Genomic DNA, 18,292 nt, shown 5'->3' with positions numbered 1-18,292 from the left:
CTCTTTCTTTTTAAATTTGTCACCAGCCAGTGTCGTTGACTGGTGTCCCCTCGCTCCGTGTGTATCATAATGAGAGTGGAGTTTAGACATTGGCCCGCGGTAATGAGTTGAGTCGTGAGTGAAATAAAAATAAAATGCGTGACACGCGCGGAGGGCAGTTGCGTCGTATTGCAGAGGCGGCGCGCCGCGCATGCGCCGCGGGGTGGCCAGCGACAAGCACACTTGTTTGGGGGAAATTATACAGGGGTGTTTGATTGGGGTTCTCATGGCTAGTCAGCTGTGATGAGTCTGTAGTTGTGGATGGCTGTCGTTTCGCATGCTCATTAATTTAAAGGCTATCAACGGACTGCTACATCATTACCAGTCGTGATTTATTTCTTGATTATGAAAGTATTTAATTAGATCACTAATTTATACTTAGATCACGATTTGAGGAATGATCGTCATGCACAATTGAATGTATAATAAGCCAGTGTATTTACGAAAAATGTGAAAGATATCGGCAATTCCAGTATTTTCTGGCAACACCGCAGTGCATTTGGCGCGCGCGCGAAACATTCCTCCAAATCCAACATGGCGTCAGCTGAGCCCGCGCGCCGCTCGCCCACCACCTGAAGTGCCGTCAAAATTACCCTAAAAAACCAGCCCCTGGTACCATTCCACCGAGTGTAACAGATTACAGATATATTTTGCTACAATGTTATAGTGTTGGGAGTGTGTGGTGTCGGGTATTTCGAGTGTGAAGTGATATTTAGTGTGTTGTATGAGTGTCCCGAATGGAGCGGCGGAGGACGAGGGAAGGGACCCGCCGGGCAGCTTGGATCAGCTCACGTCAGTAACTTACACCACTTTTAGCAAAGTAGAAAAATACCCTTCAAATAGGTAAAATTTATTCATAAATAGGGTAATTTTTCCCTGATTATGGCAACGGAAAATGCGTCCTGAAGTTTTGGAATTTCAAGTTGACGTTAAGTGATTTAAGTTTTCGACCTAAATTATATACACTTTATCTTAATGTAGGTAGGTGGTTACTAGGTATAGGTTAGGTACCTTTCGTAATTGCTTAAGTAATTGTGTTTTGTAAATGAGTTTCCTAACCCTTACGCTGTAGATAGAGTTAAATATTTTCTCTTCATTGATCGTATTTTCATTGTTCTACTTAGGTAGACTTAGGTACACATATTACACATTAAATAGGGGAGATATGCGAGTGATAATTAATATAATAGGGGTCAATGCACGGCTTCTGCACACCCTACACATTAATGATTTAATGTAATTTTCATTTGCACACTACAGTTTTCTATTTTTTTTTATAATTTCAATGCCAAAAGAGTGGACGTAGGGCCAAACCCTCAAGATATGGAGAGCCAGCAGTAAACATCCAGACACAAACTCTTTCGCGTTTTTAATATTAGTAGTAAGTAGGATTATTATGCTGGATGCTTATCTTATAATTTTCTATAACATTCATTGTAAACTGCTTTTTTATATATTTCGGGTATCCTAACTAATATTATAAAAATGCGAAAGTACCTAACTGTGTCTGTCTGTCTGTCTGTTACTCTTTCACGCCAAAACTACTGAACGGATTTGAATGAAATTTGGTATACATACTAGTACGGTCTAGACCCTAAGAAAGAACATCCACATAATTTTTATCCCGGAATTCCCACGGGAAAACTTTTTAAGGCGAAGCGAAGCACGTGGGAACAGCTAGTTTTTAAATAATACGAAGACGATTACTACATAACGGCATGAATGAGGTGAACCTGTTAATTCTGAGAATGTCTGTTTCTTTAACTGCACCGGCGTAAATGTGTCGCTTTTGCCCGTGAGTCAGAAACCGGAAGATCTTAATCCGTGTGTCATCGTCGCAATCGGGGACCCTCCATCTGTATCTGCAATACAAGAAGTGGAATGGGTATACTTATATGTATGCTTAATATGAATTTATTTACGGAATCTCTATTGGATATTTAACTACATTTCTGAAATAAATTCCTGTACATTTGGCCTGTCTTTGAAGCAGGTGATAAATTTGAAAGGGAACAGAACATTTTTAACAAATATAAATACCTAATTTATATTAAGTAGGTGTTGGTAGGTAGTTATGCTCAATGCTCATTGATTTGGTGTTTGGTTAGTGTGCGGCACAGATATTTGTCAGTCAAAGTGTTATTGAAACTAAGCTAATAGTGAGTGCCTATAATAGTATAATAAATACTTAGTCTACCCAAATCACATATAAAGGCTACGTCCCCACAGACCAAAACACAAACACTCGTAAAACTTATAACATCTCTCCTTTCCTTTCGTAGTCGTATGAAACCGCCCGGTAAATAGTAGATCGTTATATCTGCGGACAAGTGCCGGCAACTTGTTACAACTATGACAAATCACAAGAATGACCAGCAAACAACCAACTCGATCGGTCTTGTTTATCACTGGCATTTATCGTGGATATTTTCTAAAACATAACGAGTTGCTGAATGAGGTAGGTAGACGAAATAGAGATAGTATGAAGTTCTAAATAATGTTGTGGGTTGTTTGGTTTCCGAGATGAAGGGTCTTAGTTTCTCTTGCTTGACTGATAGTCCGATAGACGGACAACAAAGTGGTCCTATAAGTCTACCATTTTTACATTTTGAAGTACAAAACCCTAAAAAATATGTATGTTTGACTTAGGTATGTCCATTTCTGATATACAATAGCCAGACATATCATATCTACACGTTTAAATAATAGCTTCAGTTCTACGTATAGATAAGCTTTTAATCGGAAAGCTTTCTCACTTGCGAGCTAAAGCAGCTCATAGCCAGATCAATAGCAAAAGGTCAGCGGATAAAGATTAGCTGAACTTTGCACTCTGCTATTATAGGGAAATTTATTTTATATTATTCTGTAAGTATTCTGCTTTTATGTTATGCCCAAAGGGATAGTCAGAGGAAAGGTGACTCACAGAGTCACAACTCCAGACAGCACGGGGCACTCGGTTTTCGCTGTACATAATGTACGTAAAGTTCATAATGTTTATGTTCATTATGTCATTGTGTCTATGTGTTCCTACACAATTTGCATCGTTACGCCTACAGTAATGGGCGAACTGTTTACGTACTGGGTACATATTGCTGGTATCTTTACGTAGGTATCGTACCAAACGATTTTAAGCATACCTACTGAATGCGATGCGTCCGTTGCGTACGATGTCGAAAGGTTGACGCTCACATTTAAAGGCCGTCTGATCGGTTATATAAATTCGTTTATCACCCCGGCTGTATCGTGTCAGCAAGCGATAAATTGTGACGTCATCAACAATAAACCGCCGCCCGGTTCGGGACAGGCGAACGAACGATAATTAAGTTTAGGGGCATTTATGAAGCCGTCTACAGCAGACTTTATATTATGTAAGTACATACTTATTACACATACTTACATGTTGTATGTATATAAATAATGAAGGGAAGTAGCGGATTAATCGGTCCGGTAGGCAAATTTTAAGGAGTAGAGATATTTAAGTACAGTACAAATAGGTTACTGTATAGAAAATCTCATCTAATACTTATTGTAGAAAATCGGTAAAAACACAAAAAACAACATCATAACAGCATTTGCTTTCTTGATCCTTAAACGAACCCCACGTTGGGCGCCATCTCTAACATAAAATATTGTTTTTTTTCCTTTTCCCGAAAATTATTATACCGGCTAACTCGGTTGCATGCGATGAGGCTAGAAGACGCATTATATCGACAGATACTCGGGGGAAAAAAGTAGTGAAATCCTCACTTGTCACTTGTGTTGTGAGAAAGACCACATAGTAGCTCATGACATGGCATCTTGTGTCATGAAACTTACATCAAACACATCAAGCAATAAAAAGAAAACCTAAGTAGGTACTTCTTTATTTATCTAAATTGTGTGCAAAAATACTGCTACCATGACCTGTAGCTGTAGCACAAGACGCTATTAAGACGTGACAAGAGTTCTCCGTCGTGCTCGCTCTTGAGGCTGCGCGATGTGAGTGAGCGCGGTGCAAAACTCTTGTCACGTCTTAAATGCTCCCCGCACTAGCCCTTCATGTATGGTGTAATGCAAGTCCCCAGTAAACCGTATGACACTCGACGTGGCTCCTTTCGTACACCCATAATGTTGCTAAATGAAAGATCGTTTAAAAATAGCACATCACTCAAGGAAGATCTGTTTAAAAAAGCCCTCTGTAAAAGTGGTGTGAAACCCTTTATAATTCAGCCTGCCCTTGACATTATCCCCGTCGTCGTAAAATAAGGAAAGTGCTGGTTTTGATCATAAAACTCAACTTGGACCATCGCTCTTGATATTTACGAGTTGATGTTTAGGGCTTTCTAAAGGATTCAAAAGGTGATGGTCACTTGGTCATCTAAATCTGAGTTCATCTAATTATTTTTCTAGTAAGTATATAATAATATATCTATACGTGAGTATCTAGGTAAAATTCATCAGATTAGTCTGCTACTTTGTGTCATGTTAAATAATGTAATTTTATAGGGTACCTAAGTCTAGACTGAAGCTCGACCTAGGCTTCGGTAATCTGATCACGCAGCAAAAAAAACATCGGTTTATTGAAAATCTAATTAAGTATTATTGAATGTAGGTACCGAAGTAGGTATGTATTTTTATATTGGTATGTAGGCAAGGCATTCAGATGGTACGGTCAAGTGCAGAGAAACCTGACCCCCCTCTCATAGTAACAATGCTTCTGAGGGGGTCAGATTTATCTGCCTCTTACTGTACCTAATACTTAATATTAATTGACTTTTATAATTATTTAAGTCCCGTTTAAATTATGATGGTTTTCAAATACACTTTGTTATTATTGTTACCAGCTAAGGCCCTTATTCATAAAAAAGTTACTGAACGGATTAACTATTGAACTGTTCTGTCCCTCTCTGACAGAGAACAATTTGTTCTTTGACAGAGAGTGACAAAACAGTTCAATAGCTAATCCGTCCAGTAACTTTTTTATGAATAAGGGGGTAAATATCTAACTAAGGTAGAGAGTCCATATTTCGCGGTATTCAAAATGGCGTCCTTATTTCGAGTTATATTTATTTTCATGATTATTACTCATTTTAGTAGGTTTGGATACTCTAAAATTACATTTAATCGTTCATTATCTTTAACTGAAACTACTTGATGTAGTAAATATGTTTAAAATTGCCTAAAATTACTAAAAACTCATGTAATGTACCGTGAGGGCGACGCCGCCATTTTTTTCATACAAACGCGACCCGGCTTACGTAAGGCCAGCCATATTTAATAATTGTGTTTTTTAATATTTATACGACGTTCAACTTTGTAAATAGTTTATATTTAGTTTATTATATTCTTATACTTACATTAAATTTAAATTTTAACTCTTTTTAAACTAATTTAACCCCTTTAAACTCAAAAACAAAATACCTCGGTATAATGGCCTGATTTTTATACGTTGTTCCTAACTCCGAGGTACCCTCGGTATAAGGAAAAATACTATGTCATGATTTTTAGGTTATAACTTTACAAATAATAACATTTGAAGTATATGATTACATAATAATATTGATGAACGTGACAAGCTTATAACCTAATTCGGCGGTACAAAATATCCTCTAGGAATCTTAATATGACACGATAATTGTTGACGCAAAAATCATGGTTACCTAGAAAACCTTAACTTAGTATGTATATTTGAAATAATAAAAAACAGTGTTATTTTATCGCTATTTACGTAAGTGATACATATTTTTACCAATATTTTATGTAAGTATGATTTGAGTAACATATCTATGTTGTTTCTAAATCGATAATTTCATAACTCGAAATATGGATTATTAAAATACTTGCTGAACCCCTAATATGGAGTATGACATTTTACATAGGTAGGTACCTCGGAAATCGGAATATGACTCTACATCACACCTTCGCAGTGTCATCCGATGCCGTCATCAAATAATAAAATCAAGATGAATTAGCAACTTTCTTCCTAAATTTAAAAGGGGTCTGGATAGATATGCCTGACTTTACGAAACTACTACTAGATACTACTCGTACTTATTACTCTTTATAAAAGAAGAAAGAAAGAAATTTGTAGACGTAAAACTTTATTTGGGTGAATAAAATAACACACACGACGGTTGAGTTTTTATAACACTTATATACACTATTGCCTAATTTTATTTCCATTATCCTTCTACTTCGTGGTCTGATGGCCGTTGTTGTAATATTGTTATCGCAGAATTCCCAGATATGAATGTCCTGTATACTGCATTTCATGTTTGGTTTAGGGGTCTGGTTGATCTTTTCATTTTCTTGTTGTTGTCACTGAAAAATAAAGTAAGTAGGTAAATTGTATGGATAGTTAACAGAATTAAGCTTATCCTTATAAGTAGGTACCTACCCATTTTCACAAAACTTAGTGAGTTTAGAAACGAAAACGCTAGAACAAAAACCTAGGTTAGTAACTAAACTGATGCCAAATTACTGATAAAAACATAAAAATATTTCCATTTTACGTAATTTCCTAAAATAATTCGCACACAAGCTTACCTTATCGATTTTCCAATTGCATATTGCAAATACAAACATAATATTTTAATAAAAGATGTTTGTTTTATAATGTAAAGACTTAACAAAAATACTTTCAAAGAATAGCGGCAAACTTTTCGGCGGAAAATTGAACATGGCGCCGGGCGCCGGCGCGCCTCCAGTCCAGCGCGCATGCGCCATAGAGATGTACCTAGTGCAATGTTCCTTGCTTCCGACCTATGCTTGAATGAAAAAATAATCGATGCTGGATCGATTCCTGGGTAGATACTTTTATTATAATCATATTCGTTTATGGTAAATACATTAGGTACTCATCGGAAATTAGTACTGATAAGGTATTTGTGTTTTGTAAGTATTCGATACTTTTCCTCATCCCTTACACATCTACTTTTATTACGTATCATCAACTATTAAACATTTAAGTAAGAACATAAAATATCGTGGAAAAAATTTAGACCTGACTTAGATAAAAACTATAGTAAAAATGTTTAAATCATTCGAGTTCAATAATCGATTATATTCGATTACTGTCACTATTTCATCAATTTACCCCATCTCTACTCTATTTTTTTTTAATCGCTTGGAAAAGTCCATAGAACATCATAGAAGCATTATGAATATTTTTTCTAGCCAATGTTACCAGTTGCAATAATGAATTATGAAAATGTTACATAAATAATAGAAATTATCACGAAAACCAATATAAATGGAGAGTATTTAATTCTTTTCATTATTTTCAACTACTATTTAGAATAATTAAATTTATTTGGAGTACTTTAAGGTTAAAAAAGTATATCGATATTTTCGATTGTAATTTCCTTACGTTCATGGCCACACTCATGGAGCCACTGACAGGACTAACTAGGAATATGGAACAGGCTACCTCGGTATATGGAAAAAACCATAATCCTACCTCGGTATTAGGGTAAATCGACATGTGTAATAAATTATATTTTTTTAAGTATAATAAATTATGTGTTATCAATGAATCTGTGTTAAGAAATATAAAATTTAACGTATATTCTTACAGAAGACAATATTTCACATCAATATTGATGGTTACAAATGCTTATTTTTCTTACTTACTTTCAAATGTTGTGATTTACCTCGGAAAATGGACGCGTTACCTTAGATTACATAGGATCAGACTGGCAATGTTTGAAACGGCCAGATCATTGCAGAATGTAAGAATTTAATTCTTCAACACTGTAATACTTATTGCCAATCTGCAAGTTTTTTAAACATGTTTTTTGATAGGTACTCGAGGTCTAGCAGACCAAGCAAGCCGCAATTTGCCTTTAGCCCTTTACAGCCGTTCAATATAGGACCTAATCGCGCCAAAGTCTGGATAGGAGACCTATAAACAATACCTAAGTGCTGTAAACTTGTAACCTACAGACTGGCTGGCGTCGCGACGCTTGGCCCACTGCCACACAGAATGTGGGTTACGGAGCTATTGGAGTTAACTCCGGCTTTCCGACGCCAGGCGGCCTACTCCGACACTACGATTACTTCGAAACTTTCAAGGACAAGACGGAGTTTAAAACTAAATCGTAGAATGCAGTTAATAGTGCACATGAGCTTCCTCCAAGACAAGCGGGTTGAAGATATAATATACAAAATTTTAACACCTAAGATCCGACTATATCCAGAACAGGAGAACACCATAGTTATTTTTTTTTTGTTTTTTTTTATTTAATTTTATTACATTCGTAACGATTATGGTTTTTAACCCCCGACGGAAAAAGAGGGGTGTACCTAAGTTTAACACGTCCGCGTATTTGTGTGTGTGTGTGTGTGTGTGTGTGTGCTTATCTGTCTGTTGTAGCGTGCTCCCAAACGACTGAAACAACCTTAATTTTGTTTTTATGGTCATTCATAGGTAACTAATTTTATAGAATAGAATAGAATAGAATAGAATAGAATAGAATAGAATAGAAATATTTATTTGCTGAATATGGGTTTACAATATTAGTTGTTTTACATTAATTTGGTTCCTACATATTCTGCCTGGTAAGGCTTGCAAATTACAATAAGTGGTATTACCACTCTCAAAGCGTGCAATAAATTACATTTTATTATAAATTATTAAGATAAAATTACATTAAATTAATACATAACTTACTTTATAAATACTTAATTAAACTTTTATCAGTCACATCACATGCCACATTTAAATAGTATTATGTTAAAATTTATACTAAATAATAATTAAATGTCAAATAAATTAATGTCATACCATCATATACTCGTCTAGAGAATAAAAACATTTATTTAAAAGCCACTTTAGTCAGAGAGTTCTTAGATGATTCTATCAAAATCGACTGAGCCGTTCCAAAGTCTGGGGTTTTAACGTTGGTTACGTTATTCATTAATACCACAGCATTATACATAGAAAGGCAAGAAGATAGATAGCTTTGATTGAGGTTTTCATTAAATTTGTCATATCGTTTTTATATAGACAAAACACATAAAAAGTTACGGCGTTGTAGCTACCTGGTTGTTGTTTTCGCTTTGTTTTCTCTCCGGCCGGGCAGCGGGCAGGTCGGCAAACAAAACCTTCACCTAGTTTACTGGATAGGTATTCTTAACTTTTAGAGGCACTATCGTATGAACTCCTCATATTAGATACTTACCTAGGTACCTACATTTAGGTTCTGTTAGGGGCCTGTTTCATAATGTCCGGATAATGGCAACCTATGTGGGATAAAAGACATGGTGACACTCTGTATTTTTACTATGTTTTAGACAGTGACAAAACACACACAACACATACGCACTCACGCCTTGTACTAATGTACTCCCTTGCGGGGTAGGCAGAGGTGCATTGCTGCACCAACTTTTCGCCAGAGTGTTGTTAGTCCCAATGTAATAGGGGGCGGGCCTATTGCCATTTTACACAGGGCACATCCAAGACCCGAGAACAAATATCTGTGTTTAAACAAATATCTGCCCCAGCCGGGAATCGAACCCGGGACCATCGGCTCAGCAGTCAGGTCACTAACCACTACGCCATTCGGTCGTCCACAACATGTATTTTATCCCCATTAGGCCCTAGAGGTCAGGAGAACAGTTAGCGAAGGCAGGTAAGTAAGTACCTAAAGAACAACCTAGGTAACTAAGAGACAACCAACCACCCCTACTTATGCAGCAGTAGCTATAAAAATCTAATAAAACAGATGAAAGGCGGAAATACGTCATGGAGGCCGCACCCGTATCGTATCGGATGTTCCCGTTTCCCGCCCAATTCTGACAGCTCGCCATTTTGACACGCAACCGTTAAATCGCGACGTTTTCATTAATTCGCATCATTCCACTTCCGTTTCCGTGATTTACCCTCGTTTGTCATCCTCTATGGAAGTTATTTATGGTCGTGCATACGAATCAATTAATATGCTTTGACCAGTAGCCTACTTCTATATACTTATATGTCATATATTTATTTATTTATTTATTAATATAAAATATTTAAGTTATTGTTGGAGACTATAGTAGATAATACCTAAATAAAGGCAGTTTCTTCGTCACTCTGCGACTCATACAATTAAGACTCCATAGGTCATTGTAATTATTTATTGTCAGCTAAAATTTCAAAAGCTGTGCTGTTGAATACATACGCTCCGTTACCTAGGAGTGACATACAAACTTACTGCCAGTTTCTATAACTCTATCTATCTATAACTGGTAGTTACTTTCATAAGATTTTGACAGACTGTTACTTTTGATTATGTCAAAATCGTAGGAAAGTGACTACCAGTTATGGATAGATAGAGATATAGAAACTGGCAGTTAACCACAATACCTACTTCTAAGCATCGATTATCAAAACTCTGACTGTAGCTAGCTAATAGTAATTAAATCATATACGAATGTGGTCACCCTTTGAGGTGTGAGATTAATATTGACGTGTGTAACTTGATAGTACTTATAAATTAAGTATGATTCGTACTTACCTAATTAAAAGCTAATCACGACATACGATGATCACACTGACAGACATCGCACAATCTCAAGAATATCTTATAGCGGTAGAGACTTAATAAAGGCACACGTTTAGAATGTAAATGAGATAATATTATTAAGTTTGTATATACGTAACTACACATGTAAGCTTATATATTATAAGCAAAGCACCTATAGGTATAGGTACATTTTATACATACATACTTACATACATAAGTTAGGTACGTGTCCCTGTAAACTTGTAATACCGCCCCACCGTACCCCCCGTTTCAAAATAAACTCTAGTTGTAGTTGTAGTAGTCTAGTCTAATATTTTTTGTTTGCAATTAAATCATTATCTGAATTTCGGACAAAAACAAACGACAAATTTATTAATAAAATCCTTAGCGGTTATGAAATGATATTGGATAACAGCTCTATCAAGCGTTGCTGTTGCCGCGAGCTGCAGTAGCGCACCGGAAGTGACAGAGGGCGCGGCGGAGACCGGAAGTGGAGGGGGCCGAGGAATAGGGCCGGTTCACACCTTCAACTAAATTATGTTTGTTTTCTTAAATTTCTTCAAGTCATTGGTTTAGACTAGGTAGGGCCTCTATACATGGTGTAAAAGTGATGCTAGGTGATGTAGTTTAATCTTTCGGGAGTATTGCACATTATTTACCATTTACTTATACAAGGTACATTACATACTGATTGATGATCCCTTCCTTATTTTTTAAGAAATGTAATATGTAACACCAGATACCAGATCTTTTTATTGAAGTTTTCAGAATAAATTAGGAGTTCATTTCTTCAACTTCAATAATAGCTCTCATTTTCAGTCAAAGGCAAAATACTAATGATGGGTCAAACCCCTCAAGTCTAACCCGACCAGCAGTCAGTACTGAATGGAAGGCGTAGAGACAGGACAAAATCGGCGCCAGGGGGGCTGCCGTGCCTAATTATTCATACCTGCGAAACTTACCCCACCTTTACCCCTCCATTGTGCCCCCTTACCCCCTCTGGTTTCCCCACGTGTCCCCGCGCCGGCGTGACCCCTCACTCTATGCATTTTCGCGGAATCGTGTCGTCAGCTAATGCTAGTGTGTAAAGCTTATTGTAGTGAGTGAGTGGTTTACGGTTTCCCGATTTATATTCATGAAATATACACGGGTGGACGTTATGTTAGTAAGAGGCTTTGTTTTTAGTTTTTATGCATGAACGTAAATTTTATCGATATGTGAAAGTGTGTTTGTTTACGTTGGTTCACGTCTTCAGTTGGACCAACACGACTGCAATAATCGGAGTGTGTCTCGGCCCCTGGTCTTCCGACCAAAATAAATCACCGAAATAAGACAAAGGAAAAATTACCCTTTACACCTCCTTGTGTGCCGGAATTTCCACAGAAATCCAGATACCGCAAAGCCTTTAACAATCAAGAGCTAGCATTTAACGTCATCTCCATCTCCTTCCACAGAAAATGCGTCGGCGGCGACGGCGCGCGCGGCCTGCCGGGCAGCCTGGCGCGGGGGGCCGCCGGCCCGCGCCCCCGCGCCCGGTTCTGGCCGCAGCTGTGGGCCACCGTGGTCCGGAACCTGCTGCTGAAGAAGAGGGACACTAGGAAGACGCTTGCGGTGAGGTTTTGTGACTTCTTTTTGGCTTTATCATCAGCCTGTAATCGTCAACTGCTGGATATAAGGGCTTCTCTCTAGGAGCGTCACAATACTCTGTCCTGACGGCCTTCCTCGTCCAGTCTGTACTGGCTACCTCACTAAGGTCATCAGTTAAGCATAACGGAGGTCATTCCAAGCTTGCCTGTGGTTTCCACTCGGCAACTCTGCTGTTATCACCGGTCTCTCGAACCCTAAGTAGTGTCGGATTAGTGATCAGTCCAGAGTGAGCCGGACGTATAATAAAGAAACGTCATCACATCATACACCAGTAATTAATTCCATCCCTATCTCTGTCTCCAGGAGGTGCTCGTCCCGCTCTACTCGCTAGGCGTGCTGATCTTCCTCAAGATGCTCGTGCCGAACCCCAACTTCCCCGAGGTGCGCGCGCCGGGCCAGCTGCTGCGGCTGCGGCACGCGCTGCCCGACAACCACACAGTTGCTGTTGTCGCTGATTGGCTGCACCATAATGGGACTGAGGTAAGTGCAACCAATCACATTCCAGCCAAGAAATGCACAAAATAAGCCATTTACGAAATTCCTTGCGGGCGTTGGACAAATTTATAAAGGTGTCGCGTAATCTTGACACATTCTACTTTTGCCCATCACTGCACTTCCAAAGGGACCTAAAATGCCTTCTACGATGGCTTCTACGCATTGTTCAAGTTGCGTTGTACTGTCAGACTGTCAATTTGCCAGTGCAACGCAACTTTAATAATGCGTTGAATGTCATTGTATGGGATAAGAAAAAATGGTATCCCGCCTTTGTCAGAAACGTTTCTATTCATTATCAGACAATCAACCAATCGTCCGCTTCTGGACACGTCGCAGTTGGAACTAAGTTAAGTTTTTGTTAAGAATGCCTTAAAACTCTAGCATCAGCCGATGTATCCTTTCAATTTCCTTACTTCCCCAGCTGTTCCTAGAGCAGATCAACCTCGGGCTCCTAGAAACCAAGCAGCCACCGATCCAGTGGATCCGCTACCGCAACACCACGGAGCTGAACGACGCGTACCACGGCGACGCGCGCAACTTCCCGCTCGCCGTCGTCTTCCACAGCGACCCGAGCGTGCCGGGCGAGGGGCTCAAGTGAGTTGTTTCTTTGGTTTTATGGTAAGAAGAGATAGGGATTTTGTGCCTTGGGGGTTAGAAAAAGGATACACATCGAGCTTTCTGTTTCAAGAAAAACATTACCCTCCTCCTTCGGCAGTCGGGTAAAAAGCACTAGAGAAGAGATATACCCCAAAGAGCAATCTTGGTCCTCCAACATCAAACAATTAAGCAACTCTTGACACATTCTAATACATGAAACTTCTTCCTTCCTCAGATACACAATCCGCACCAACCCGTCCCGCTCCGGCACCCCCTCCACCCGCGCGCTCACCACCTCCCCCGCCAAGTGTCGGGAGCGGACGCAGTCCGGCGACTGGTCCACCGACTGGTCGCGCGGCGGACAGCTGATCCCGCTGTCGGACATGCAGAGTGAAGACGTGTGTCCGGTGCTGCAGTATTACTACTCTGGATTCTTGGCGCTGCAGTCACTGATTGATCATACGAAGATCAAGGTAATTATTTATTCATCATCACGTTTTTTAATCGTCCACTGTCGGATATAAATAAGCTTCTGCCAAGGAGGTCTACAATAGGGAATATGCGTAATTTTTTTTAATACTTTTATTGGATAGTTTTACATCACTTTATTATAGTAAAAAAAAATTCAACGCCAAAATAAGTAATTTAAGGTATTTTAAAGAAAGTTAAAAAATTACAACCATCACGACCACTTTGAAATTCCCGTCAGGATGGCGGGCTGTCGTGACGTCATAATCGTTTAATTTCACGGCTCAGAATAATGAGTCCCGTCAGTCGGCATAGATTTTTTACCTAATCAAGTAATCACAGAGTACTTTTGTATTTTCAACAAACCAATGTTGTCATGGTAACAAACGAAAAAGGAAGTGTATAAAGTGTGATCAGTGGCTGTTTTGTAATGGTAATAAAGTGTGACCAGTGGCTGTTTTGTAATGGGAGCTCGTAAATAGCTGCTAGTAGCTCTTTTGAAATGGGAGCGCGCAAACCAGAGGACCTTTGTACACAATATTACGCTATTATGGCAATATGAATATAAAGTAATATTTGTATTGTATGTAAGTACTTACTGTAACTTTGGTTCTCAGTAAGAGAGACTAGGGTTAGTGGGTCATTCTATTCTATTATCTGTGGGGGTGTAAGAACCTGCACCTGGCTCTCTTGAATGGAACCATTGTGCATATCTCAAAGGTCTAAACCCCCTTATCTAAACTATCGAATAAGAGTATAAAAATATATGCATATTCCCTAATATTTGGGCACACGGCTCTCAACTTTTCAATAGTCTTTGCTGTCCTTTTCCGCAGCTGGCCACAGTTTACTCGTTCATACTGCGTAATAAATTTAATGTGTCCAGTTCTTCTGATTACGAGAATTCTTCCATAACTTAATTTAGAAAAAAATAACAACTTTTGAAATATACTAACGACTGCCATTATAACCTAAAAGTAGAAAGAGCAACTTGTGTCATGTTCATGTCATAATACTGACAATACAAATTTAATTTTATTGTGTTGCAATATGGAGCATATTTGAGTGGCTCGTTGACTAGCGAATGGCTGTTTACGCCTCATTACAATAGAACACCTAGTGGCAGCCCATACACTACCAACAAAAAATATAAAAAGTCCTAAACTTTGCAAACAAACAAGCTTATCAAACAAGAAGTGGAGAGGTTATAGGAGGCTAGGATCTACTCGTATTGGAAGAATTTTTATGTGATCCATCGTATCTGATCACAATGAGCATCACAAATACTCGGTGACATTAACATTTCTTTTTTACACTTGACATTTATTTAACTATACGCAAACGCAAAGAAGTTATTATTCTGAGATTGATATATAAAGAATTATGACGTCACATCCGCCCTAAGAAAATGGGTGACGTTTCTCGGAAGTTAGAATTTACCGAAGTTTTTTTGTACTTTTCAACTTCATTTACTTGCTCAAAAATAAATTATTATCAAAAATAATGATGGAGTCGTAGTTATGAAACAACAAAGTTTATTATAAATAATATTTGACCTTTATTTGAACCACTTGCATATTCCCTATTATGGACCGAAGATCGTGTCGATAGGTACCCGTGGCTGGATGATTAAAGGTCTTAGGTAAGCTCTGAGTCGCTATATAAGTATGTGAGCAGATGATCACGGTATACAGTCATATAAATATTATGTAGCAGAAGTCATAGGTAGACTTACATTATTCTCTCAGCTCTATTTGTAACGATTTCATAATAAATTATACAATGCTGAAAATAGAATGGCACACTCTTACCGCTAGCAGTTTCCCTTCGCCTATTTTTCAGCGTTTTTGGATGGAGGCGTTGGCCCAGCCATCTTTGACCTGACCTGTTTGTAGTAAACACCGCTATTCTTTGATCACAGAATTAAAATTACTTCTAAACGTATTTACGCACCAAAGTTATCTCGAAACAATATACCAGTTAACATAATATTTAAAACGATAATATACAATCGTGAAAAGTGGTTTAATGTGAACTAATTAACAAAAAAGTGATCGTGCTACTTTTTGACAAAACATTATTGAACTACGGGTAGCTTCGAGTACGCCAGACTGTTCTGACACGCCGCGCTACGACATTCGGGCCATATCTGCGTGCAATTTCTGCAGCCGCCCGCTCGCAGGCAATCGAACGACGTCACAGCAAGTGGGCATAGATCAACAACTCTCAGATAAGACAAGTGACTCGAGCTCAAGTATAATTGTCAACGCCTAGTACCTACTGAATACTGCATGTAATAAGTATCACCAATAAACATACCTACCTATTTTTACCTACAAATCCTACAATGATGAATGCCGAGACGTTCGAAAATCTTATTGATACCAAATTTAAAAGCTTAGTCGATACGCTCAGAAATTCAGTTATGGGTGAGTTTAAAAAGGGCCTGGACTCCATAGCTAATGAGTTTTCGCATTCTATGGAATTTTTGTCCGCTGAATTGAAAGATGCTTTGAAGAAACTAGCTGAAGCTCATCAAGATATTCAATACCTAAAGACGGAGAACTCTGCTCTGTCACTTAAGGGTGGATTTCAACAAGTCCTAAAAAATCTTCATTTCCGTGGACTTTTTAGGGTTCCGTAGCCAAAATGGCAAAAACGGAACCCTTATAGTTTCGTCATGTCCGTCTGTCCGTCTGTCCGTCTGTCCGTCTGTCACAGCCGATTTACTCGGAAACTATAAGTACTACAGTGATGAAATTTGATGGGAATATGTGTTGTATGAACCGCTACAAAAATATGACACTAAATAGTAAAAAAAAGAATTGGGGGTGGGGCCCCCCATACATGTAACTGAGGGATGAAATTTTTTTTTTCGATGTACATACCCGTGTGGGGTATCAATGGAAAGGTCTTTTAAAATGATATAAAGTTTTCTAAAAAACATTTTTCTTAAAGTGAACGGTTTTTGAGATATCAGCTCTCAAAGTCGTAAAAAGTATGTCCCCCCCCCCTCTATTTTTATAACTACGGGGTATAAAATTCTAAAAAAAATAGAGGTGATGCATGCTAATTAACTATTTCAACGATTTTTGGTTTGATCAAAGTATCTCTTATAGTTTTTGAGATAGGTTGATTTAACTGTAATTTTGCTGCTACGGAACCCTTTGTGCGCGAGCCCGACTCGCACTTGGCCGGTTTTTATCTTTAGGTTTTTTATATTGAAAAAGCGCTTTTATTAAAGTTTTTGTTAATGTTAGTGTTCTTACTTAATGGCTATCAGATAAGTTAAAAACTTAACTAGATACAGATGATCAAAAATTTCGTGCCACGGCGATGACACATGCGTTCACGGAAATGAAATAAGCGTCCACGGCAATGAAAAAAACATCCACGGCAATGAAACTAACGTCCACGGCAATGAAAGAACTGTGCTATGGATATGAAAGAATCAATCCACTGCAATAAAAAAAAAACTGTTAGGGAAACGCGAACTTAGACAGATTATGTATGGTAGAAATATTTGGATAGATATTGAAACGAAAGAAAGAACGACAGTATGTATAAAATAATAAAGAATGTAGTATGGAATTCTTTTAAGTAGTATTATGAGGTTCGTATTGCAACTTATAAAAACGAAATGTTTAATTTCACATTAATATCGTTCACAACATATAATTAACCTTACCTAGTATAACATCTATATTTTCATAAAGTATAATATTATACATGTTGCCAGTGATGACCTACGGTGCCGAGACGTGGTCTTTAGGCCTCTTAAATAGGCTCGGAGTCACCCAGCGAGCTATGGAAAGGGCTATGCACGTATCTCTACGTGATCGAATCAGAAATGAAGAGATCCGTAGAAGAACCAAAGTAACCGACATGGCCTATCGAGTCAAATGGCAGAAATGGCAGTGGGCCGGACACATTGCTCGAAGGACTGGTGGTCAGTGGAGCAGAAGAGTCCTCAAGTGGAGACCACGTACCGGCCGCGGGGAAGCACTGGATGCGGGCCGACTCCGATCGGACAAGGTGGAAATCATTGGGGGAGGCCTATGTTCAGCAGTGAACGTCCTATGGCTGATATGATGATGATGATGATGATGATGATGATGATAATATTATACAGTATACGAACTGTTAATTTTAAAATATATTATGGTGTGACATGATCTGTGCTGAATTACAAATCACCGAACAAACCACCAAAAGCACGAAAACCTAAAGATAGGTGCAGTTAGGTGCACATGTTCGTCAACAGCGAAGTGGGGCGCAGCATGTGCACTTAACCGCTCCTCCTCGCTTTCCTTGTTATCGCACCTATCTTAAGGTTTTGGTGCTAGGGGTTTTAATGGTGTTGTGGATGTTGATGGATTTTACACAGATTACGTGATATGATAGAATATTTTATGAGCTCTATGCTAAATGAAAGTATATTTTAATTGATATAATAATATGAAATGTATTTTATCATCATCAGCCTATAATCATCCACTGCTGGACATATGTCTCTCCCAAGGAGCGCCACAACACTCGGTCCAGCTACTACCGGCTAC

General features: G+C 38.4%; 1 protein-coding gene across 1 annotated transcript in view; it reads left to right on the top strand.

Annotated features, from left to right (window-relative positions):
• The first annotated feature begins 495 nt into the window (after positions 1-495).
• The window catches only part of LOC105382260 (cholesterol transporter ABCA5), a 51,722-nt gene continuing 33,925 nt past the window's right edge, over positions 496-18,292 (top strand). The window contains exons 1-5 of the mRNA XM_048626516.1: positions 496-831; positions 11,981-12,137; positions 12,477-12,653; positions 13,090-13,262; positions 13,501-13,738. Coding sequence (XP_048482473.1) covers positions 764-831; positions 11,981-12,137; positions 12,477-12,653; positions 13,090-13,262; positions 13,501-13,738 — 813 coding nt within the window. The 5' untranslated portion in view covers positions 496-763. The remainder of the gene's footprint in view (positions 832-11,980; positions 12,138-12,476; positions 12,654-13,089; positions 13,263-13,500; positions 13,739-18,292) is intronic.

The sequence above is a fragment of the Plutella xylostella genome, chromosome 16, assembly GCF_932276165.1.
Source record: "Plutella xylostella chromosome 16, ilPluXylo3.1, whole genome shotgun sequence".
Classification (NCBI taxonomy): Eukaryota; Metazoa; Arthropoda; class Insecta; order Lepidoptera; family Plutellidae; genus Plutella; species Plutella xylostella.
This window is presented reverse-complemented; position numbering and strand designations above follow the sequence as displayed.